The sequence below is a fragment of the Paralichthys olivaceus genome, chromosome 2, assembly GCF_024713975.1.
Source record: "Paralichthys olivaceus isolate ysfri-2021 chromosome 2, ASM2471397v2, whole genome shotgun sequence".
In the NCBI taxonomy this organism is placed as follows: Eukaryota; Metazoa; Chordata; class Actinopteri; order Pleuronectiformes; family Paralichthyidae; genus Paralichthys; species Paralichthys olivaceus.
Window position 1 is genome coordinate 20,269,507 of NC_091094.1, and position 26,782 is coordinate 20,296,288.

General features: G+C 40.1%; 1 protein-coding gene across 4 annotated transcripts in view; it reads left to right on the plus strand.

The window, feature by feature from the left end:
• slc2a9l2 (solute carrier family 2 member 9, like 2) overlaps nucleotides 1–26,782 on the plus strand; it is a 96,839-nt gene that overhangs the window by 58,044 nt on the left and 12,013 nt on the right. For 2 of the 4 annotated variants that reach the window (XM_069511007.1, XM_069510999.1), the window contains 2 exons: nucleotides 20,353–20,480; nucleotides 22,962–23,044. In XM_069511007.1, the coding sequence (XP_069367108.1) occupies nucleotides 20,353–20,480; nucleotides 22,962–23,044 (211 nt within the window). The remainder of the gene's footprint in view (nucleotides 1–20,352; nucleotides 20,481–22,961; nucleotides 23,045–26,782) is intronic. The other 2 variants (XM_020086311.2, XM_069511010.1) reach the window with 1 other exon arrangement.

Consider the following 26,782-nt stretch of genomic DNA (forward strand, 5'->3'; position numbering starts at 1 on the left):
TATTGGTGCAAGTATTTAATTTCATTCTACCCACAATCATAAAAAAACCAAAATGTAGATTAAATATAAATTGCCCTTTTCAGTAAAAATCCATTGGCTATGCTTAAAGATAGTGCTTTGGTTGTTATGACTATAATGAATCCAGAATGACATAAACACTACATTCAGTGAAAGCAGGGATGTTTGAGTAATTGTGGCATAAAGCAGAAATGAGGAGTCAGGCTTTATTGTTAAGTGCACGACCAACGAGCTTCAATCAATCCACGACTGCCTGAGAATAATGATAATAATGGTGTAACCCAGGATGGTTTACACAGTCACAGATGTTCATTAATGGCATCGCCTGAAGCTATTGGTAGTGACATAGCTCCCTAAAGTCCCCTGAATGCATCACCTGCAAACTCTAGACAGATGCTGCTCAGCGGCTGCACACAGTAGTGCACAGCTACCACAGAGTTCATGGCTAAAACGTACACAGAATAACTGACTGTGGTTATGGTGGGAGTATCAATGTGACTATTGTCCTGCTACCACTGTCAGAGCTGGCGTCACCTTATGGGTAATTTAAATTTCTCTTACCAGCAGTATGAACTTGCCAGTCTGTTAACATAATACTGTGTATTAGTATGATTGCCGCCATTGACTTAAAACATTCTCATATATCATGAAAAAAAAATCAATCTTCCTTGTGGGACATTTCTAGGGCTCTTAGGGGCCCTCTGGTGGCCACGGGGGCCCCAAGCAGCTCATTAGTTTGCTTATGCTAAGGGCCGACATGCAGGAAATGTCGGCCTCCACTCTCACTTTACTTGGCTTTGTTGGGTGGCGTGCTGGCCAGTTGCTAGGCATGCATTATGAAAAATGTGGTGTATTTTGTCGGCCGAAAGTAAGTATCATCTAAACTACTGACAAAGCGTTTCAGGATGTTCAGGAGCTTTGTTGTCTGAGGGGACAGGAGCTCCCGTTATCACGCTCTCTGGGTTTTCTTACTTTGCAGACCGCTCACAGACACTAAAAACCTATAAGACACTAGAGGAAACAAAAATAATCATGTGTGTCCTTTAAGATAAAGTATGTCCAGTGCAACAAAGCAGGACTGAAACAGTTAGTATTCAGAAAATGTCAAAGAAATGTGTGTCTTTTGTGTGGTTCACAGACAAGCTCCTACTCAATGTCGCACTCCCTGCTTTCAACAATCAAAACTTATAGAGTGCAGAAAGTTAATTCTCTGCCCGATGTTCGAGCTGCCACGTCTGAGTACATGCTTCATTAACATCTAAGCATGTGTGAGTAATACCTACTCTGCCTTTATATAAGTGTTCAGCAGCTTTTTCCTCTCACCTCATAATCACAGTTCGTTTTACATGTGTTATTAAATATGAAACACATAGAGGGCCAAAGGTTTATAATTTCCCCTTTTTGTAGGAATGTTCTCACACATCAGCCCACACATAGTTGCTTTATGATAATACATGCCTGAACTGCAGACCCCTACATATTTATAAATATGTGGCTCGATAAAATAAGAGAAAATACTCACTAATATTTTTTGTCATGCAGCACCTCATTGTTGCGATAAATTGGCTTTTCATGCTGGGTCTATCTCATCATGTTGGATTCATTTATAGGGGACACATCTGTGTCACTGTCTTATCTTCAGATGCCCCAGATATACAGCTGCAGCCACATCATTTCAACCCTTTTTACTGAATGCTGTGTTTTTTCTGTCCATCACATTTTACAGTGGTACGATGAGATGAAAAAAACCTACCTTCCGGCTGAACGTGCTCTTTTAAAGGCCTCTGCACCTGGGAGATATATCCTAGGTGGTCACAGCTGCCACTTAATGATGGATGACACCAAGGGCTGACTGAAACAATAATTCAGGACTCTCGTCATCCATCAGGCCATTTATTTTGTGGACTAACCTCATTTGTTGACGTGATGGGCAGCAGACTACTTATGAACCTGACCAATATGTTCATCTGGGAGAAAGATTTCCCAAAAAAATGTTTGGGACAGACATCAGAATGATTGCATGTCATTAGAGAAGAAAATGGAGGCTACATGTGGATTATATAGTCGGAGCAGGAACCCTGTGTAGATCATAATTATTATAATTATATCAATAAGTTAATTACACATTAGGTGAGGAGCAGTATTATGCCTCTTGATTTACATAATCCCAGGCAAAGTAGATGCATGAAGAGAGAGGTGGCAGTAGCAGCGCTGCAGCTCAAATGTATAGTTCTATTAACTGGCCTCACACACCTGCTGCTGTTACACCTATAGCGCACCTTTCTCACACAACCCCCCCTCCTCTGCAGCCGACTGTATGGGCTGTTTTTGACATGCACCACTCACGCACTTGACTTTTAATTGGCGCGAGCAGCTGCCTCAGCTGTAGGTGTTTTCACACAGAAGCACATTTTCATATGGTTTCTGTGGCATGATTGACAAGTGGAACTCCTCTGCGGAGCTGCAGTGAGGAGCACCCATGATGCAGATATTACCAGTCAAGGTTCAACTGGATCCTTATACTGCTGTGAACTGTAACTAGGACTCACCACGTAGGCTCTGTGAAGCTAACCATTTGGACGGCCGTCTCAAGGATGAGATCTGAACAAATAGTGTGCAGATCATGCTTAGAAGATTTGGAGGAAGGAAATGGTGCATTACATTACATTTTTATCACACTGAACTCTGTTGCTGTTTCAAACAAAGAAAACCAAACAGTTTTTGATTTATATTTAATTCAAAGATTCTTCTCCTCCTCCCACCAGGATCACAATGTCATCTCATTAATTCTGAATTGTTGATTTTCTTACTGACTCTGTGGTTAAGTGTGTCAGATTCTGCCACCTTGAGACATCATCTCCCTCCCCGAGCTGTTTCACAACCCTCATAACGCTGCTGCCTATATATAAAATCTAACAAGACCATGTATAAGTGACAAATAATCGTATCTTCTTCCAGAGAATAATTAAAAATTTAGTATAAACATTCACTTATGACTCATAGATGTAATTATTGCAATTTTGTGGTCAAATGTCCCTGTGGCCTCACAAAATGTGACTTTGGCCATTTGAACATGAAATCTCAAGTCAAAAAATGCAGCCATCACTTGGTGTCAAGACTCAAGATTAACTGAGATTTCAGTGGTTTAAAAGTCACAGTTGCCTCATATGGGTCTGGAAAAACAAGCTGTCAACTGAAACTGCACTGGTTGTTGGAGGCATAAAGGTGCAGGGTAGTAATTAGTCTCTCTGTAAGTCCAATTTGAAGCTATGTGGTAAAGCATAGTAAAAACTTTTATCATCAATCCAAAATTGTTCCCAAATTTTTCAACCAAAACTCTTACTGTGGCAGAGTCTCGCTATGTAACATCTACTACGACCGATGTTTGCAAATTAACAGAATAATGGCCTATGGTCTTTTGCTGTGCATTCTATGTTTGTTGGCACAGTATTTACAATTTATCAGTGGCAGTGAAATAAATGGCACTACCTTGGTTAGTAGCAGTTGGCCCCATTTCACATCTTCTTCACAGAGCCACGCATAGTTGAAAATGACGAGGTGAAATGAAAAAGATGTTGAAGTTGATGTCTTGAGACATTCAGTTCACGTGATTTGATACAACCGTCCGTGTTCATACAGTATGTGGGGCTTGTTCAGTTTTCTCCTGCTCTGTCAACAGTGCAAAGATAGCAAGGAGAAAAGCAATACAAGACTAACACAAGTGCTATGAGGCACAGTGCCCACATTCATCAAGGTATCGCAATATCACATCTAATCATAATGTGCAATTGGTGTGTGCTGATTTCACGGCTGAAAAAATATTTTAATTAATCCCGGTGTCTCCCTTATCATGTAAAGCAGAGATTAGACTGCTGCCAAGGATAAAAATAAACATTTCACACCCGTGCTGCCATGCAACCTCTAAACTTAAAAACTTAAATGTGCGCATTGATATTTTGTTGGGTTTGTTGTGTAACTCACTCGAGGGAGCCTGTGCAGAAAGAAGCATCGAATAAGCTCATGTTCTTCCTCAGATCGCTTTGTGTTTTCTGCTCGTCTCCCTCCCTTCATCTCTTCCCTTCAGTGAGCCTGTTAGAGATGAAATGTGTGATCCCAAAAGAAAGCGAGTCCCCACTCTTCCTCAGCAAGTAAACAAGGGCAAGGGATCAATCGCAGCTTCCACCCCTCACAGCCAAAAAGAAAATGTTGTCACAATAAAGTTTTCTCACTTTGAGCAGAAGATCTCTAAAACAGAAGATGATTAAGTTCTTCTAGAAAAATGGTGTTAGTGTAACGTTATTAAAATCTAAAGCATTCTTTGAGTTTAGTTATCCTGTGCGAGATTCCTTATTGTCCTTCTTAATTACAGCTAATGTTTGCATCTGTCCCTAATTAACATAATAAAAAGTTAATTTCAACGTCAAATGACGTGTTGTGGGGCTGCGGTGCAACAGATGTATCCTGTATATACTGCTCTGTACAGTGCTTATGTGTATGGGTCAGACACTGTATACAGTGTCCCATACAACCCAATGCAGTGAATAGTTGACAAAATGCTGAAAACAAGCCTGTGCTGAAAAGGAAGGACAGGGAAAACTTCCATTTCTTTTAACAAATTGAAACTGAATCTAAATGTGCTGTCAGTGCAGATTTTTTCTGAATTATCTATTGATTTGAGGAAAGGTGACATCCAGGAAGAAATATTTTAGGTGAAACATAATAATCTTCCCTCTATTTTCTTCCTGCATGATCCTCCAGCCTGATCAGGGTTAGGGAGCTGCTCTGATCAAGGCCACTTTTTCGGGGGTTATCATACTTTGCAGACAATACTTAATTAAGATAACATAAAACTTTATTGATCCACACACCGGGGAAATTCAGTAAAACACTCATATCATATAAATTTAATGTGATGGCAGGAACTGCTTCTTTTTGGCGAGCCATCTGATGACAGATGACGATGATTAGGCTTTGGCCAAAACAACTTGCTCAAACAAATCCTCACATTCATATTGCAGTGCCCAGATTCCAAACCGAGTAATTCCTGCCTCTTGTCAAACTCTGCAGTCATCCCACACACAAAATTGGCTAGCTGAGTGCCCTTTGATATGTCTGTCTTCTCTCAAGTCAGAGAGAACAACAACACATTTATGATCCTTTCTCGCCGTGTCTTTGAGCGTCTTGTGCCATATCAGCAATCTGCTCTACAATTGTTTTTTTGTGACAAACTGACTCCGTGCAACACTTTCACTGTGTCTGTCGCAGCAGCTCCACAGCAGTAACATCAGGGCTCCTGCCCAAAATCTCACTCACCGCTGGCTTGTCTTTTAAATCGACAGAAACATAATCATAACCTTCTGGGTCTACTTTTTCCTGCTGCCGTGATGCTTGTCAGTGTTGACGTGTAACAGGTGTGTTTCATGTAGGAGATTTGTGTCATGTTTCTGAGGTGTGTTATTGGTGTTGTATGAATTGTCTTGCGGGCAAACTGTTTTGCATTGCTTTATCTAATGTAAAGTATAGACCATAATTAAGAGTTTAAAATCACTATCACAACAAAATATTACATTTATGGTAGCCCTCCAGTGTGCTCACCATTTAGTTTCAACAAACATAGTAAAGTAAACCTGGTCTGGTCTGTCATTCTAACAAGGCAGAATATGTTACACGCAGCATAAAACCCTCATGCACACCAAGAGAGCCCTGTGGCACATTGATCCGTTGTAAATATGATAATACTTTTTTATCTTTTTATATCCCTCCTATAACGTACCATTCAAAATATAAAACCAACTAAGAATGAATTTTGTATGATATGAGGAGAAACTGCAACACATCAAAAAACACATCAAAATCAAAATCACCAAATACAAAAAATATTTTACCTTGCTCTTATTTTGCTGCAGCTCCACACACAAGCATAAGCGTTGCCGTCAGTACAGGTAGAAATCCTGATTTTAATTATTCTGTGTATTTTTACCACTAATTCTTCCATGATGAAATAACCTATAGGATTATAGGCAGCTGGCATCTGTGCATCTTCAGTATGTACATCACCATTTTAGCCACCCTAAAAACAGAAACTGTAGCCTTCAGTCTTTTTATGCTGTTTGATACTGACGAGGTCTAGTCAAGGTAAACGGACATTTTCATTTCCTCAGAGATAATGATGAGGAGTCTGTGGTTTGGCTTTCCTCCCGCAGGATCAGGACGGCCAAACAAATAAGCCCACCTGGTGTTTCTGAATGGTATTTGTGAGATTAAATGCAAATGATATTGTTTTGTGAACCATGTTAAGAAGCTGCTTGCAGTGGAATATTGAAAGCAGCTGAAGCAGTCACTATAAATACCCATTGTTCATTGTTATTATTTAAGAAGGAAATAATTATTTACTGTCAAAGCGCCCTGAACCCATCATTGTCCTAATGCAAATCTTGCCTTACTGCGTAATTATGTTCATAGCAGATCACAGCACACTAATGCTCCCCCATGGCTTTGTTTTCATTTGTATCGCTTTTAAATACATTTCCCCTCAAAACATATGTCCCAGCATTCAAATTAAATAGCTGTACACTAATACTACTGCACTTATTTGGTTCCAATGGTTAGTTGGTTCATTCTAATGATTTGCAGCCGCCTCAGTCATTTAACAGTAAAGAAAGTGCCATGTTGAGAATTTTCCCCAACTAATGTCTTCATGATGAAGTCATGATAATATAGTATATGAATCATTGTATGAGTTAAAGACGGCACGCAGGTGATTGCCATGGCCACACAACAAGAAGGTTCTCATTTCGAATCCCACTGTCCAAAAATATGTTGGGATTAGGTTAAGTGACAACAAATCGTGTGTAGGTGTGAATATGAGTATGAATCGTCTCTGTATGTTGGCCCTTGATGTTACTGTAGTGTTTTTGTAAAACTACAGTAACATGAGGGAGCTGCAGGTTTGTAGTTAAGGTAAGAAAGAAGGCAGTATTACTTGGCAGAGCATTTTGAAGTATGCATCCATCCAAACAGCCCTCTGTCGACACTGAGAGAAATTACTTTTTTCAACGACCCTCAGATGCGTAAAATGAAATGATGACCCACATTTGTCTTCAAAATCGAGGATCATTCATGTGTTGAATCTATTTTCCTGAACATGATAGGGAAATAGATTTTAATATGCATGGTATTGGAACTTTTTGGGGCAGTGAATGAAATCACAGCTGTTGTGTGACTATTATTCATTGGTGTAGCTGTAATAAAGTGATAAAGTGTTTTCAATTATTTATAAATTACATTTTAAACTTCAAGTAGAAATGTTATGCCAGTTCGGACCATGAGGTCATAAACGATGGTGAATGCTGTGCACAAAAATTAGTTTCCTCCTGTGAACGAGCAATAAATTTTGTTTTCAGTCACTGTGTTCGCAGTTTGGTCGAACGGACCATATGGTGTCACAATTAAATCCCTGTCCCTATGCCAGTAGAGTGTGTGTGTGTGGGTGTGGGTGTGTGTGTGTGTAATGACTCAACAATACATGAATGGATTTTCATCTCACTTGGTGATAATGAAAAATAAATAGAAACAAAAAAGTGAATTAGACACTTTAGGGCATCACAACAAAGGAATTATGATGTAATGAAAATGTATCCGTCTAAATAAAACGATACATATTTTTTTATTAAAATAGAACTTTCCCCATCTAATGACTTCATGATGAAGTCATGATAATATGTAGTGTATATGGTTTAATTATGAAATGGCATTTTTGCAATCTATAAACAGTCATAGGTATAAAAAGTAAGCATTGCCTAATTGTGTTATATACAGCACAGACAGGGTATTCTTTGGCCCTTTGATGGTTTCCATTAGGTGGTGTATTAACTCAGAGAAGAGCCCATAGCAGGAAGATAAACAGAGAGAAAGAGTTGACAAACAGCCCCGAGGGTATCAGACAGAAGATCACTGAACAAGATGGATCACCTTTCACCTGGCATTGTGGACATAAACACATATTGGACAGCCAGACATGCTGCTGAGAGAGTTCAAAGTCAGCTTTATTGTCAATTTCTTCACATATACCAGACATTAAAAGGAATCTAAATTGCGTTCCTAACTATCCCACGGTGAATACAAGACATTTCCTAACAAAAGTAGACAATAAATAAGTTCTTAGTGCAAATGTATGAGGTAGCGGCAAAGTTTTATAATAATATATAATATGGTGATGTACAATGAGTTGTGACAGTCCGTAGTAGCAGCAGAAGTTTTTTCTGTGTATAAGTGTGCAAATGAGCAGGTAATGAGAGATACCAGGGGTGAGATGTGGACACTTCCTGACAAGAGTGGCATCTGCCCCTTATTCTGAGCCACAAGCAAAGTACAGAGGGACAGAAGTGATGAATGGAAACTCTGTGGAGTGAAATCCAGCCAAGGTGAAACCTAATGATGTGTGGCAGACAATGTTGGAGCAAGACGATGAACGAAATAATGAAGGAAGAGGTAAAGGCTGAGGACTATAGGTTTGTCAGAGAGTAATGGTCTTGTGTACCTGAACTTATTTGCATGTTGGGAGTATCTCTGCACAGACGCATTCACAACAGCAGCAAATCCTCTGCATTGATCAGGAGAGAGGTGGAGCTGCTGGTTGCAGCAGACAGACAGGAAGTGATATATTAACTCCACTGCACTCACACTCACCGTTTTTAATTGGCACAAACTTTTTTGACATCTTCGTCAGTGTCTTTTATGTGTGTCACTGCTTTTTCACCAGGAGATACTGTATTTTGTCATTTTTGCATCTGTTGTGTCATCAACCCCACCACTTGCCCCCACTCCCCCGCTGTTCTCATATCGGATTCTCTCGACTTTATACTAGGGAGCCAGGCGAAGAAAGTGTGGAGATAACTGGAGGCTCTCACTTTTGTGTTTACACATGCACCTCCGAGGAAAGTGTGGAGCATCTCTTAAGTTCAGTGCATATCTGAAAGCAGCTTTATTGTAATAATACACACATATGAAATTGCTACTGTTTAATTTGCCTATGTTGCTCCACTGTTCTCAGACTTACAGTATCAGTAAAAAACCTATTATCAAGCACCTACAGGATATAAATGTGCATTTTGCCACAGTAACATTTTGAATAAAAACATAAATCATCCTCGTAAATTCTCAGGATTCCCTGTAATTCTCAGTTCCCATGGTTTGATCAGATCCTGCATATAAATGCTCTTCCACAGGAGCACAGCCCTTATTGCTGCAATTCCTTGCCCAGTTTCCCCCGCAAGTATTCACATCCCAAGGCTGATGTCTCCTGTGGGACTGACATTCGCTATGGAAGAGTACACTGGAGATTTCCCCATTTTTAAATTCATCCCTCGCTCTACAGCACCAGCTGGGGCAGGAAAGACAGACTGAAGGCTCTGATAGTATTGACTATATTTGCGTTTACACAATACAGTCAAGAACCGTAAGCCCAAGCTATGGTTGCAGGCGTGCTCAAGGCGTGTGGACGAGAACATGAGATTGCAAAATGATTTTTGGTACACAGGGTATAAACATATTTTAATTTCCTCCAAAAATTGCTGGAATTCAGTAACCTAAGCAATTAGGGCTGCCAAAATTGAGCCAAACTAGTAGTGAAAACTAAAAATAAGGAGGAAGATAAATAAAATAGAATGTCACTCTGTAGAGCACATACCTCCGCCAAGGTCCAACAGTCCCCCAATGAAACCACATTTAAATTCACTAGATCTGGATTTTTTTTTGGATCTGCATCAAATTTCCTTCACTCATAATGATCAGTCTCGTAAACATGCCTGATTTCTTTCAAAGAGATCCAGGCATTACTTTGTGAGAAATAAGCAATGTTTCCCAAGCTTACACTTCTTACACTTGCACAAACACTATCTTCCTTAAAAGCTTCATCCGCTCCAAAATATAATGACTTCTTCCTTGAGTCATGTTTAACCCCATCACAAAACATAATGAAAATTCATAGTTTTTTGGTATTCATGCTATCAACGTGTATAAAACATGCTTATCTCCTGTATGAATGCCTGCTTTTGAGCCAGCTATCTACCAAGACATCGTCTTTATAAAAAAAATGTTTTTATACCACCTCTCCTGAACCACTAAATCCTTTCTGGCGGAAAGCCTTCATCAGGGTTGCACCCATGAACTAGCTTTATTCTTAGTATGTTCTCGAGAGCAGACATGGTTTGTAATCCCCTTTAATGCTGAAGCTGTGCTGGTTTAAACAAACCTCTGTTGCCCCAGAAACATGGGGGCAACAAAACTAAAAACTACATTCCTGCATGTTATGAAGCTACAGATGTGAAGGGGACACAGTGACAGTGTGTCGGTCAGTTCACCACAGGAGGAGCTGGTCATATGCTGATCCCTGCCGGCCCTGCTATCAAACCATTACAGCACAGGCTTGCACAGTAATCTCCTTCTGTGAGGGCGTACATGTTCATGGCTTGGTGTGATTTAAGCAGCTTAAACGGCCCCCGTCAAAAAACACATTAAGAGTACCTGGTGAAGCCATTTGGCCTCATCCACCCACATCTTGTTTCTAGCTCTGATAAATGATTCATTTAAATACACGCTTACCATTTTTATTTCTGTTGATCTGTATGGCTTCTCAAGCGACTGAGGCATCACTATACTGTATTTCAAACCACCGACATGTAAATGAGTGTGAGTGGTCTTCAGTTCTCTACATGTCTCCAGAGACAACAATTATGAGTGTGGAGAGTTGCAGACTGAGCCTGTCTGACCTTTTATTATGGAGAAAAAACTATTTACAATTCGTAAACTTCTACCAGGAATAAATCTCAGCTGCACAAATGAATGAGTGTTTCATACTGAGTGCAAACGCTGAACCAGTATGTTGAAGGGTTGAAGTGTTGCTAAACCGCCGCCCCACTGCTTTTTAACCCTGACCCTACAGTGTCACTGTAAAGGAATTTAAAATGTTATCACAGATGTTGTCTCCAGGATCTTCAAGGCTGCTCCTTCCATGCCCCACACCAAATGACCATCGCCATGTGAAAGTATCACTTTGATTAATCATCACATTCCCTTTCTCCACAGACTGTCATAAGTTTCTAATCAAGGCCACTACTTTGTCACAACTCTGCTCCCCTCTCCTCTGGTTTCCATCTACAATCTCTGTTCCAAGCTGAGTGAGCAAAGGCGACCTGGGGATCATGCTGCTGTATTTCTCTTCCGGCAGAGCTTTTCTCTGGGCACATTGTCCACACAAGAACTTCATGTAGTTTTCGACCACAGGCCTCTGTGTCTTCTGAGTGTCAGATGAGCCGCAGAGAAATTCGGCTGAACTGTTCCCATAGGGGGTTTGTCTCTTGTTTGGCCTTGGCGCGGGCAGTTTTTTGTCTCTGCCAGAAAACCAGGTACATCAGGTTAATGATGTCTGGCTGTCACCACGGGAGGACGGAAACTGTATTTTGTGAAGAATTAGTTCAGTAACCTTTATCTACCTGTGCCAGAAAACTTTTAACTTTTGATCAATGTACACTAATCGACTCCTACTCCCTACCAATCTGTCTGAGCATGTTTGCTTGGAACAGGTGGTTTGCTTGGCCAGTAGTTTGCATCTTTCTTTCTGAAACCTTATCCTTCAGTAATTGACTTGCTTCAGGATTGTGGCCCCACCGCTGCTCACAAAATGTTCACCCATTTATTCAGTTTGGTGAAGCTTACTCACTACACAGAACCCCGAAGTGGAGAATCAATTGTCGTCACAAGGTATAAATCTGTTGTCATGATCAACGTGACTTTTCTTGATAATTCCAAGCCGCCGCTGCAACAGAGCGCTGGTCACCTGTTTACACAGTTTATTAATATTGCACAATAACATTGTCCAAATTGCACCAAATTCAACTCTGCACTTCCTTGGACCCTTAACAATATGCATACCAAGTGTGAAGCAGATTGTTGAACCAAAGCCAAGATATGCGAGAGACAGATATCTTGAAGATAATTAGATAGATGCCATTGTTTGCATGCTGACATATTAGCTGTGGCAGATGGTAATGATGACGATGATGATGGTAATTCCTCCCCAGTATCAATTAATCCCACAAAAATGGTGACTTGAACAAATATTGTTGAACAAATATTGTTCAAGTCACCATTTTTTATGTTTTATCACAGGAAAGACAGAAAAAAACATTTCTTGCTGTGTCCGTCAGTGTTTTTCTATTATTTAGTGTTATATCAGTAATCTGTTATGGCTCCGATCATTGGAACAATTCTTTCTTTGTCTGGTATCTGGTGATCTTTGTAGAAATTAGTCTCCATTACCAATTCTCCCTCTATGTGAGGTTTTCGTCTCTGTCACATTGTGATCTTGTTCAAGCTTTTTGTCAGACAACTCTAAAGTATGTTATCTTCACTAAGAGCATTTGTCCTGGCAACTCATTCAGTTTAGCTGCAGATTTCCCTTTTTCATCACTGTGAGTGCATCCCCACTAACAAGCAACACTTCATCGTCCATCTCTCTTGAAGAGTGCTACATTGTGCAGCTACTTTTCTTGGTATCTCTAAAGAGCAGTGAGTGAATGTGGGGGTTTATTTCCTTTCCTTTAGTATAAATAGTTGTTTGTAGTGTTTTGCGATTTCCTATGCTATTTCTTTTTACAATTATATTCCTGTTTTGGAATAGCTTTTAGTAATTCTTTGTCTATCCTGAGAGATTGTTAACTGAAGAGATTAACAATCTCTAAAGTTCATTCATTCAAAGACTACAAATTGCTGATTCCTTTTGCAATATATTCTAACATCCTTATTGATTGTTTTATCATTTATTTCCTTAACTCCTTTTCTTCCTATCCTTGTACAAAGAATTGTTTTTCCTCCCTCCCACAGCGTAACAGGTTCAACTAACTTCGTATCATAACAATTTTTAAACAGTTGGTCTTATTTTCATTAGTTTTCACAAGGTCAAGGCCCAATTTCATAGTTATGGATGATTCATCATTTTTCAAGATAAAATGCCTACTCTTGTGTACTTATAGTTCCATTTGAAAGAGTTTTATCTACAGTTTTTTGCACATCTATCGGTCCTGTGTCCTTCTCTACTCCTCTTCTTTAAGCTCTGTTGTCTACCATTTTATGTGCTTGGGTCCATGATTCAGTTTTGATTGCCTGCAGATAGTTACTCCTTGATTTTGTAAAAGTATTATTTCAACAGCCTTTCTGATTAAGTCTGAACCGTGAAACAACAGCCTCCCAAAAGGAGAAAGCTGCCTTACTGTGAGGGTAGCCCTCCCCCTCCATATTAATGTGACCTACATCTTTGACATTTATTCCCTGTGGGGGTTAATTTAATTCCTTACATGACTTGTCTTACCTCCTCCTTGTTTCTTTTATTAGGCACTTGCAATGACATTGTTGCCTTCAGGTATAATCAATACACATGTAAGAGATGGAGAAGGACATTTGACAGTTGCCTGTGGAAATAAAGACTTATCTTCTTTATTCATGACATGTTAGCAGTTGTATGACCCCTATGAATCCTCTTTAGACATCACAAAAAATTACCAATTAAGAAACAATGAGCAATTTATGTCTTCAGCATGCACTTGACCCTAAGTCATCCAGAACTGACATTCTGATGGTGGAGCTTTTGTTTCTAGTAGGTAGTAGCTAGACGTTTGTGGCCTATTGTAATAGAGTAGAAGTAATGTTTTTTCAAAATAAATGTAGGAGTAAAAGTATTCTGCAAAACAACTACTCTCTGAAGTGCATTTTTTTGGGGGGAAAAAAAACACTCAAGTACATGTAACGGAGTAAATGTACTTGAGTAATGCGTTACTTTCGACCTCTGCATGTATATTTACATGACAGCTTACAGGTTAACCAGATCTAACAGCAGAGTACTTGCCACTATGTTTCTCATTTGCTTGTTTTTTAGTTTTCCCATCTGGGGAAATGCTCCTGATGCAAGTTCATGCAACCTCCCTCCAAAATGTAATTCATGAGCATTTTACAGCAGAAACTGTAAAGTTCTACCCCATTCAATGACGCCTCTCAGTTCACATTCTGCTCATCACATGGGGTTTAACAGTAACATCCTACTTAGGCCTTAATCTATAATAACATTTTAGCTTCCCTATCAGTATCAGTCTCTCTGCTAATACTGCCCCTTTTGAATAGCATGACTCATGACTTAATGCATATGACTCATCACTAACATCACTACACCGACTGCTCTTCTCTAGTTTTACGGTGCATTAGTTGAAATATTGGTTATTTTCTGGGCACTTCAAGGGGGAAAAATCTGGCTTGGTTTAATTAATTTCTTGAAAGCTTGAAAACTCCTTGATAATGCCCAGCAAGTTAATTATTGGTGGAACACAAACATGCTTAATCTATTGCTGATCCTATAGTAATAAGTCCAAACATGAACTCCTTATGAAATAATGCGTTTTGTTTTGAAATGGTGGAAACATCTTAGTGATGTAACAAAATAAAATATGTAAAGCATTTTTAAATCTGAATTGAAAATTCACAAACTGCTGCTAAAGGTCAAAGCTAAACTCTTCCTCACTTGCCGTGTCTGCATGGAGACCCACTGCACGCGCATGTTTGTGAGTTTGTGTGAGAGGATAATATTCTGTGCGCCTAGCATGATTATCCTATTATATAATTAGTATCTATTTAGAGTGTGTGTGCTGTTGTTAGATAATTCATCTGTGACCTGTGGAACAAACCACATGAGTCCCTACAAGGGCAAAGGCAGAGCAAATAGGAAATTCAGCAGATTGAGGGAAAAAGATATAAATCAATAATTGTTGTTACAAAACAATCTGATCAATAAAAATGTATCCAAACATTTCATGGACGGCAGCTTTATAGGTTATTTGAAACATGGTTTATGAGCCTAACCTTGCTGCTACATGATGATGAAAAATACAGATGATCTGGTTAAAACCTCTGTCAGAACAAGTTGCGAGTGAACTGTGGTGCTGCCCACTCACCACTGACCAATCACCTGTGGCTCTCTGCCCGAGGCACGACAGATCAAGGCTTTAACCCTGGTCGAGTGTGGCCAACCACCCGAAAATGTGTTGTCTCAGGAGGTTGAGCTGAGGGCAAAGCTGTGAAGTCTTGTTTATCACAAATACTAGACAAAAAAAATCCCTTTGTATAGCCGTCGAGAAATTGTTCCCAACCCACTAATTGTTCTTGGGTTATGTGATTGTATGCATACATTACCCATTTGCCCGCTGGTGCACACGATGAAGGAAGAGATTCTAATGTAAGTTGTAGCTGTAAATAAACGTTGACTTAAAATCCATTGTCAGTACAAAAGGCAATGCAGGAGAATTGGATTGCATTCATCCAGTGGGTATTCTGAGATGAATGGTGTAACAAAGCAGCCCTCTCTCTTAATTAGTCATTTACTCTCATATTGAATGTACACCAGTCAGTTAGCCGCTGTTGTCTTTGGCTGGGAGGCAAACCTGCGTACTTTCATCACACATCATTCAACACATGCTGTTTCCTCTGAGGCCCCCCACAGACATATGCTGGCCAAATAACATACATATCCTAATTAGTGTATCCCAGCCATCCGAGACTGAAAGTGCAATGAAAGGCTAAAAAGATAAATTTGGCTTGACATGGAACATGCTGTGCAACAAGTGCACACAATTAGCCCCTACAACTCAGTTAATTTGCATTCTGGAAATACCTCCACAACTTTTTACCCTCATTTAGAAGTCTTGATAGGGGATAATGTTTTGCACATTGCCTAAGCTGAATGAAAGGGAAAACATTGTGTTATATGTAGCGTTATGATGTTGCCTTGCTAGAGTATTGCTGAGTTAATTGAGTTGAAAAGTCATTGGTTGGTCCTTTGCAGGCTACATGTTCTGCTGCCAGAGGAAAAAAACAGCATGGGAGAAAAGTTATTTGCTTCTTGCAAGAAAATTTAAAAAACTGAGCATGAACCAGGAACAATCTGTAAAACATCCAAGGTTCAAATCTCTCAAAAAGAGTGAATTCTGAAGAATGTTAAGTGTCAGAGAATAAAAGGAATGGACTGGCTGTAGTCAGCTGTACAGGTACAGGCTGACAAATGCTGTTAGATTATCAAATGCTATGGGAGGTTGAGAAGATCTTATTTCTAGTCCTTTCACTGAAAGTCTTATTTAACCAATGGTACACAGTGTTAGCACAGACAAAATATGATGGTTTACTTCAGGAAAAAGCTCTCACTTCTTTAGAGAGCATATTTGTTTTGCTCTTATTTTCTAAGTCTGATGTCGTAATAATAATGACCAAAATTTATGCTAAAATGCAAATTTTCATATTTTCACAATGCCTGAATGACATCTTGATCGTATAGACTGCCAGATGCTGGGCCAGTAGGATCCCAGTGTGGTGCTCTACCTCCTCAGATTCTGCACCGGAATCACCAGCAGGACCTTCATTCTATATTCCCGAAAAAATGGGATGTTGTAGAGCTCTGTGAGACCTTTGTGAGGCAGTGGAACTCCCCTTCTTTGTCCGAGTGAGAAGGGCAAGATCTTCATTGTTGTCTGTCATTGAAATTGTTTGAACTGCCACAATTACGACAACTACATGTGGAGCTGGTCTGTTTGGACCTTTACTTGACTGCTCCTATAGAACAGACCACTGCTCAGACAGTCAGCCGCTCTGTGGCTGTTTAAGAAGAGAAAATTCTGTTTCTTCTGATATTCTCTTTGTTTCCTTTATTTTGTCAGACAAGCATTTAATATAGATTTCAACTGATGGTTTAAGTGCAGCATCACAAGACAATTTACACTGGTTAACAGGTGGCATTTATGAGGCACGATCGAATCTGTGTTTTACGCTTGTTCAATCGTCTGACAGCAGAAATATGTCAATGAAAACATCTAAATTGTGAGTCCAGCTGTCTATACTGCATCTTACTTAATGATGGCTTTAAAGCACAATTTTGTTTTTTGTCAACCAAAAGGGGGAAAATAAGTCTTTTGCCTTTGACGTAACTGTGGAAGAGCTTTCCAGAAATGTTAACAGCATTTTGACAGTTATCCTCCTCACTGAGCATGTGCCCTCGAGAGATGACACACACACAGAGTTACTTTTAATGATCCGGTCACGTTTGTTTAACAGAGAGGCATCGTATTCAAATAACAGGATGATTTACAGTCTTATCACAAGCAATTAAATCTCAGGACGCTGAGGGCTGTTGTGAGCCATTCCCTCCTTTATTCAGCTCTAAATGGTTTGTAGCTCGTAAACAGTCTTCTCAAAGGCAATTGTGTGACAGCAGATGAGGACAGAGCACCCACACATCTAGAAGACTACAGTATGCAGGTTAAAGCTCATTTTATGTTTTTGTTACTATTGTGTTGACTTATTGTAAGAGATGATAGTCCTTTTTACTGTACACAATGCTCCACAACTAATGGTTGTCATTATTTATACTATGGACAGGTATAAATGGGGCAAAGCATTCCTCACTCGCCACAACACTCTTTCATACACAACCCTCCGAATTTAGCGGTTTATCTATTCTGCAAAAATGTTCCATCACTCCCTCTGCTCCTCAAAGCCTCTCCAGGCCGGCTTCAGTTTTGCTGACTGTCGATTCAGACCCTCCACCAGCCCAGTGTCCACCTGTAGGCTCAGACAGGGGAAGTTAAAGATATTCACTCATCGCTTCCTGTTATATCAATGTAATCATATCTGGGGAAGTGATGAAGTAGCTAAGCACCCATCTATGTTTTTCAAATGTGAGTTTTCAGACTGAAATTGCTAAATAAGGAAGAGGTACTCTGGTGGCACTGTTGCGCTGCCGTGGCCAATGTCGCCTCACTGCAAGAAGGCTCAGGGCTCTCAAAATGGGTTTTTACCCAGGCTTCCTCCCACACCCCAAAGACATGCCGATTGAAGACTCTAAATTGTCTGTCGGTTAGTTTTTTCTTATCTTTGTATGTTGGCCTTGCAACGCGCTGGAAACCTGTCCAGGCTGAACCCTGCCTCCCGCCCAATGTCGGCTGAGATTGGCTCCAGTCCCACCCGGACTCTCAAATACGAAGCCCTATTGATAATGCATGGATGGATTGTGGGAGAGATATGTGGCTTCATGGAGCCAATTCACTGATATTACTTGCATACACCATTTCACATCATGCTTTCACCTGCACACCATTACTTATATTCTGTCAGGTCACAGTGTGGCTGCATTTGAATAACGTTGTCTTTCTCTTTGTGTCACTCCATAACTCCATAACGTTATCTTGTTGGGTTGTGTTTGTAATGTGTGTATTTAAACTTTCAAATACTCAACATAGGCAGTCATAGATACAAACAAATAATTGCATCACAGTTTAGATGTGTCATTATGATTTCCTGACATGGTTGCTCAGTAAACTGTGCTGTACATGGCAATTTCCCCAGCGTAGGATCAATAAAGTTTTATCTTATCTTACACACGACCGCCCTCCCTCTATCTGTTCCTGTGCACTGTTCAGAAGGTGTTTCGACCACATTAGCAGCTTTTTCTCACATAACCTCTGCAGCAGGGATTCATGCAAGAATGCCCCTGGGCTGATGAAATATGGCAGAAAATGTCACCAGCCATTACATTTTGAACAGTTGGCATTCCTCTTGAATCCACAATAAAGGGTGCAGAGGCCTTTGGAAATCGTGTATACACGGTATGTTTTGGAAAAGTTCTATAACTGCATTTGTCTCTGCACAGGCACGGAGTCAGACCTGGGTTGTTGGCATTGAGTGATGAAACACAACAACAGGGTCAGATTCTGAGTGCGTTTCCAGCTCAGGTCATTAGAGTCGGCTATTATCCTCTTATAAGAATGCACATTTTCCTTTCTTTCTCTGCAGTATGAGGGTGTTTATATTGAAAACATAATTTCAAAAAAATTTTAACGGCTTACAAACTTCACAATATAAGGCACAGTGCAGCGACTTCAGCCCACATTCTGATCTGTGGAAAATCTTCAGTATGTTTTATTGTTAATTTGGAAGAAGTAGTCTTTTGTTAGATAACTTTTCTTTCTCTGTGCAGAAATATTTGTTTAATTTCTCACAGATGGAGAAAAAAAAATCAAATGCCAACTTAACCATTTAACAGATGCTTTAAGTCATTAAAAAAGTATTGACTATTTATTTTGGACAGAGGAGAGCAGTCATTGGTAAATATGAGTAGAGTCATTAATCACTCTCACTGTATCCATGAACTATTCCTCATGTTTTGATTTAAACTTTCTATAAAAGAATATCTGTTGTAAAGAATTACTGTTGCTTTGAAACTCAATCAGGAACTGTGTGGAGCTTCAAAGAAACATTTTGGGGCTGCCTACAAATGGTTGGTGAAGTAGAAGCTTTTCATGTGTCTGAAGCAAACATGGCAAACAAAACTCAAACCAAAAACCCTGGAATAAATTGTTTCGGGGGCTCTTGGTTCTTGTATTTCTGCGGGATGTGATATTTTCTGACGAAAAAATGATTAAGGCAGATTTCTGGTGTTGAAGAGGAGGTGACATGTTTCTTTTTTAAACTTGACAGTTAAATTACGCTGTACCATTAGTGACCACAGTGTTTTCAGTTGCCCCTCAGTGCTCTCTACTGAGTTTGCTTAATTAATCAGGATGAATTACTTCCTTTTACATTTAAGTGTTTCAAGTATTTAGATGTCAATCTCATACTTTGAAGCCAACAAAGTATCCACATGTCAACATCTGCTCCTGCAGGTCCAGAAACACTGTTAAAAGTTTGACTTAAGCACAAGATAGGAAGTCCTGAAAAGGGCTGGCACCACCTCAAATAAATTGAGCTGTGTCTACATTGGATGGTTAAAATATTACGGCTGATCATCTAAGTCTCTATTCAGAAAATGAATCAGAATTTTATTTCTGGAACCACACTTTTCAGTTCTATTGAAACACAGTAACATGGCTGTATTTCCAAACTGAACTGGTCAATCATTTATTTATTCCTGAGTACTGTATTATTTTTTCTGAGGTACAGGATTTAATTTCAGCTACACATGTAGCTCATTGTATCTTCATATGACCGTTAAATGGTGAAATGAGCTCAGTTCATACTGAGTTTACTTGATAATTGTGTGTGTTGTGGGAGCGAAACAAGATAATATGGTTTCATTGAGTCAGACGGGTACTAATGCACATTACCATCTGGTAAAATGCTCTTATGTCAGCACTGTGCCAAAATTAACTATATCACTAAAAGACCATTTGCACCTCATCGGGTTTATGTATTTCTGTTGTACATCTGTTTTTGTTGTAGTTTGTTGTAACTCTCTTTTCTCTTTGTCAGGTGGTATTCCCTTCATTCTGACCGGAGAGCTGTTTGAACAGTCCTACCGCCCCGCCGCCTTCATGATCGCTGGCACCGTGAACTGGCTCTCCAACTTTACCGTGGGCCTCCTGTTCCCATTCATTCAAGTGAGTTACACCATTAGTACACGTTACCTTTTTATTAAGGGTCAGGTTCACCTACGTCTTCTGTGGAGACACAGTTTGACTCTTTCTAAACTAAAGCATTAGACACACAGTGAGTCACTGGCTGATTATCAGCCATGCAAACACAAACTATGTTTTCTTGCCTTAACCCGCTATAGCTGCATTAAAGATCCTCATTAAATCAAAACTATGCTTTTGCTTAGCAACAGGAGCCTCTGCAGTGACAAGTGCTTATTAAATGTATTGGTTCCTAGAGTCAGAGCACTTAATGTGGTTTTCATGTTCATACAGAGCAACATATAATTTGTTGAACTGAGCGCTGACTCCCTAGAATTTTCCAAATGGTTTATTTTCGTCATCATCCCAGGTTTCCTGAAGTGCTGTTACTGTAACCAACTTCATTTAAAGTGTTTGATTTGCTTCCTTGTTGAATTTCAAAGATGGTGCGCTCGGTGTAAGATGTAAGTAAAAAGTATTTTTTATTTATCTGAAGTTCAGCATTACCTGCAAAATGTATGGGCCTGATTACATCAGTTTAAACCACTGACTATAGTTCAGACTCTCTGGAGATAATACCTACTCGCCAGACCAGGAGTTCAGGGTGCAGAGTGGGATTGACATAAGCAGCATTCTCCCTATTAAAATTCTGTGTACCATCAAGCTGTTATTTTAATGTAACAATGTTGCATAATGTTGCTTTAATCCCTGCCGTGGTGACCTCCAACACCACGTTGTCGAGAGGTTGTGCTGCCTGCACTCCACTGCCACCTCCAGCTCTTCTCTGCACTCATTAGTCTGCATACTTATGACTTAATAATCCTGTAAAGCGCTAACATTGCCTGTTATATATGCTACTTATAGGCAACCACTGAGCTTCTCTTGGAAGGGTCGGATATCCCTGCAAAATACAACTTTTCACAGTGGTTTGAACGTTATTATCAGTGAGTTGCTTGCCGAACATGCACCATGCTTTGCTCATTTTTATTAGGTTCAATACCAGTACAAAGGTAGATGTTCTTCACTGAATCATTGTCAATTAATCATCTTTTACGGAAATTAAAATAGAGACAATTATGATAAAAAAGTTGAGCCTATTTTCAGCCAATAGCTTACCAAGGTCAGACCTGATCATAACCTTTGCTGAAGAACAGCCTTTAATCCATGGAGTGTATCCACTGGACATATGCCTTTGTTTTTTCCAACCAATGTTCATGAGACATTTGACTTCTTGAGATTTTTGCTACATAACTGTGAGATAATCATTGTGTAAAGGGGCACTCCACCCAGTTTATAAATTCCTCTCATAATGTGACAGATTGTTCAGACTGTTACATAATGTATTTTGGATCATCATCATCCGGGCTATTTTAATTCTTGGCTTTGACAAGCCTCAAAGTGAGGATTTCTCTGCCTCTGCTGCTTCAATTTTCACCATTCTTTCTGATGTCAATCTCTTCAATGCAGCGGCCTTCACAAGCTACTGAATGACTCGTACTTTGCCTTCACTTAAGATGTGTAATAATTGCAACCTGAATTGTTTCATGACCCTTAAGGTCCTTACCACGATATTTGTATTGAGAGGTCAGTTCTTTGTCCAAACAAATCCACTGTGGACATTGATTGCTGCTGTTGTGCTGCTTTTGCTGCTCAGCCTTGTGTACACAAGGTTACATGAAAGCTGAATATAGCGTCAGACACAGAAGCACTTTCACAGCCTCACAGGAGCTGCAGTTATTGGTTGCAAGCAAAATGTTAGAAAGTAACAATAATGGTGTTACTTTTGCAGCCAGCACAGAGGAAGAGGCATCCTTATCTGATGGACAGAGCTTTTTAAAAAGACCTGTTAAAAAAATCTCTGCAAGAAAAATAGTTGTTAGAAAACTTGTTTTTAAGAGACTAACGTGAAGTCTCTATTACAGAATCCTTTCATGTGCCTTTTCTGGCATTGCATTTCTAAATAGTTCATAACAGTCCCTTAATCTTGAGCATCTTAGAAGTGCTTCACATGGGACCCGAGAGGCTTCACTTTCAGGAGGATAAATGTGTTTTTTAATAATCAAATACAACAGTTTCAGACAGAGGAGCCTATTAGTGTCTCGAATTGGAATGTTTTCCTGGAAACTGCTGGGTCCTCTTTCAACTTCTAAAACCTGACTGTTGCCCCAGGCAGCTCCACTTCAATGACTTCTCATTTCACGTCCTCTGTTTCTTTCTCTTTGTGTCTCTCCCCCTCTTTCTTTAGCCCCACAGCCTGTGTTCCCCGTTTCTATCATTCTTACCTTAACTTCAACTTCAGGTGCCGTGTCAAAATTCACTTATGTCCAGGTTCCCACTTTCTTTTGTTAAGTGCATTCACACCAAGTGTGACAACATGCAGGGCACTCTCAGTACCCTGGTGGTTCACTCACAATGGTCAAACAGCTGAGAGCGAAACACTGAACTCTTCTCTGGTGTGTGAAACAGGGTGCACACAAGAAAGTAAAGCAGTCACAGTCAAATGGACAAAGTAGCCTGCAGATATTTTGGCAGACATCAATCCCAGTCTGGTGAGTGCACAGTAGCACAACACTAAATCATGCAATAAACCAGTGAGTACACTGTGAACACAGGGCACTACATGCAAGTGCACTAACTGATGTATCTGATCTGAGGTCCATTGGGATTATACCATTTTAAATTGCATTTAGTGGTTTACTTGATATTACCTGGTACCTGGTTTGGTTTTGGCTGCAAGTGTAAGGACAAAAACTTCTCTCAATTTCAGTCAAATATTGACTGACACCAAAGGGCACAGCACAGCATTTTGTGCAGGAACTATTCCTCAGCATCAGCTCTTCTGGATGTGTGCTGCTGTGGTCAAATCTGATTTCTGAGTATAATACACTTGGAGAAAAGAGGGGAGCAAAGTGAGATTTGGAAATGGCACTTGAGATAATAAAAAGAGCTCCGATGGTACCGTTGACCAATAATGACTGGATCTGACTGGAGTTTGAGCCTCACCCTCTTCTGTCCATATGTCAGTTTCCTGTATTAGTACTTTGAACCCCAAACAGCCAAAATATTAAATTAAATTAAATTAATATAATACAGTTCAATTCAATCTAACATAATATATAATAGATTCGTAGGGGGGTGAGAGGGGATGGACCTTTATACTAAAATTACCAAAAACAACATCCCCTTTAATAGCCTGACAATTCTGCCATCCCCTCAGAAGGCCGGTAGGCTTCAGCACTAACTCCACAGAAAATGCAACAACTATACACTTCTTTAGTTTCCAATCATCTGACCATCCTCCTGGTAAAAATTACCAAATTGTTCACTCAATATAACATTTTTGTGATGGTTTGAATTTTTTTTTTTGGCCTTTTTTTGGCCATTCAATGCCTTCTTGGTCACCTTTGTATATGTTCGATATGTTTTCAAATTTTCCTTCACTTACTGCCTCCCTTTGTTTCTCTCTGTGCTCATCCAGGTAAATGAATGCATTTGCATTTAAATAGCTGCTTTTCTAGCTTTAATGACCACTCAAAGTGCTTTACACCCTGAGACACATACACCTATTCGCTCACACACTCTCACAGCACTTCACTTCACACATACTTATTTGTACACATTTGTACAAATTTGGGGTTCACTTCCTAGGTCACTTATGAATGGAGACTGGAGGAGAATGACCTTTTGATTAATGGACCACCCACTCAACCTCCTGAGTCAAAGCCCCGGCTGCCCCTTTGTTGCTGTCTTCGTATCCCATTAATTGTCCTTATGGCCTCTGCTTCCTGTTGGTATTCCACTGATGTTATAAAGCATTCACAAACATACACGCACATAATACCTCTTTGGGTCTTTTTTAACAGATCAGTATAAAGGCTAATTTACTCCACTTATCTCGTGTTGAAAACAAGTACAAAATAGCCTGTAAGCGCAGGGGACTGCTGCCTTGTTGTAATTAGTTCCATTTCAAAGGTAATTCAATGTGTGTAGGAGATAGTGGCATCTCCCCTTTTGCTGCACTCCCAAACCAAGATGACCATTAAGACAGACAATGCCCGACGAGATTAACTACCCAGGGTAATCTGCTGCGAGTCTCAGAAGTCTAATGTCCTGAATTGACACCCCCTTTAATAAGGCCTGTGATGTGTGAGTAAGATAGGATCTGTGGCCCTTGAGGTCTAAATACTCGCTATAGCCTAGAAATTAATATCCTCCCCAACCGAGCTTAGCCTTGCCAGGAGAGAAGGAATGGACTCATCTCTTTGGGCAAATCAGTAAATCAGGCTCAGCTTTCAGGGACAGCGCAGACAGCCCTGAGACACACAGGTGGACTGATGTGGTCTGTAGTTAGCTGTGGTTTCAAGAGCTGGTCAAGACCAGAGCTGATTCCAACAACAACACACTCATATGGAGTTTCTCAAGAGGATGTTGACTGAGGGTTTAACACCAGCAGGTTGGGGAGGCCAGATCAGTATGAGCAGGTTTGATTATTAAGCCGTTTTCAGACATGACCTATGGGTAAAAAAATCCAGAGAAATGGTTACGGTGTTTACCCAGAGTTAGCTTTTCACACATGCACACAACACAGCAGGATGTTTTCTGCACAGAAGCATCACAACAACAACAAATCCTCCATTATGTAGATGAGAGGTGGAGCAGTTGGGTGCAGCAGACAGAGACAATACGGAACGTATTAACTCTCACCACAAACCTTCTTGACATATTTGTCAGTGTCTTCTACGTGTATGAGAGCGCTTTTTCACCAGGAGTTTTCTTTTTGTTCTTTCAGTTTTGTGTCTGTCGTGTTTTAGACTCACTTGCGGTGAATCCAGCAGGGGATCCTCTGCTGTGTTCTACGGACTTCATATTAGGAGGCCAGGCGTGGAAAGTCTGCAGAAACTACAGAGCGTCTCACTCTGACATTTGCGTTCACACATGCACCTCTATAGAAAATATAGAGGAACTGCGGAGTCCAGTGTATGTCTGAAAGCAGCTTAAGAGGCTGTGATATGCTCCTTTTACAGCACCACACAGGGTACAGGGGGTGATGTGGCAGTCACAAAGCCTCTGTTGAAAAAGATAATAGATCATTCAGATAATACAACTGCCATTTAATTGATAAACATGTGGCACTTGGTAAAGCAGTTATTAAAACTTGGAATTGTTTCCATCACACTGTGGGCCAGACTGTCGGGATGTATATTCAGCCTCTCCCTGGCCAGGCCCAGAAGGTTTACCAGTCTGAGTGATGGTGTTAGAACTCCTTTGTGTGCCTTGACTAAAAACTACACACACAACTGGAGCATCCACAGGTCTCCCAACAGGAGCTGGACGACCTCCAACACAATCATACACTGTGCTTTGTCACCGTGGCTGCGCTCGGGGGAAGCTGGGTGTCCGTTTGTGAGGAAAAGTTATTCACAGTGTCCTGCACATACTGTATCTCTGCCAAATCAGATTTTCCCTGGACAAGCAGTCTGCCCCCATGTCCATGGGTCCTGGGACTTAAGCTGTGTGCAGTGACAGAGGAACATGACCTGCTCCAGACTACCCATGTGCCAGATCACCAGGGTGACTGATATCAGCTATTTGTGGGATGTAGCCTGGTGTTAGGACTCAGTATTTTTAGTTTCATAATAAATCTGGGGAATTATTTCTAATATTTTTATTATTCAATTAAAATGTGTGACAATCAAGTGAATATCTTGCTGGAATAAATATTTATACCACTAACATCGTTTTAATAGCAGTGCCACTTGCTTTAAAAACCTTTCATAGGGTTTCTGGTGTTAAATCAACAACTTATTATTTTACTTTATCTTATAATCTATTAAGAGCTGAACTTTTTTTTATGTAAACTGCAAGGCTGAAGAAATAACTTTTAGATGTGTGAAGCCATAGAAACCAAGTGGAAGCCAGTTTAAATGAAAACAGCCTCCTAACCAAAACAAATAGACTTACCTCTTCATAAGTCTGGAATGTGAATCATCACTTCATTCCCAGTGGCATGCCCACCCATAAAGAAAGAATTTTCATAGCATTCATTTCTGAATGCTCGCAGGTTTCTGAGCCATCTGGTCAACTGTTGTGCTCTACTGCGTATGGATTTACGTCACAGAAAACATAGGCAGAATGAGAAAGCTGTAGCTGTTCTCTGACGATGCCAAGCCACGGCTTTGGATGCAGAGCTCCCCTTTGTTTCACAAAGTACTCGGATTGCGAACAGTTTTTATAACTGATGGGAGATAGTTCACCATATCTCTCAAATTAAATATATATCTCGAGGA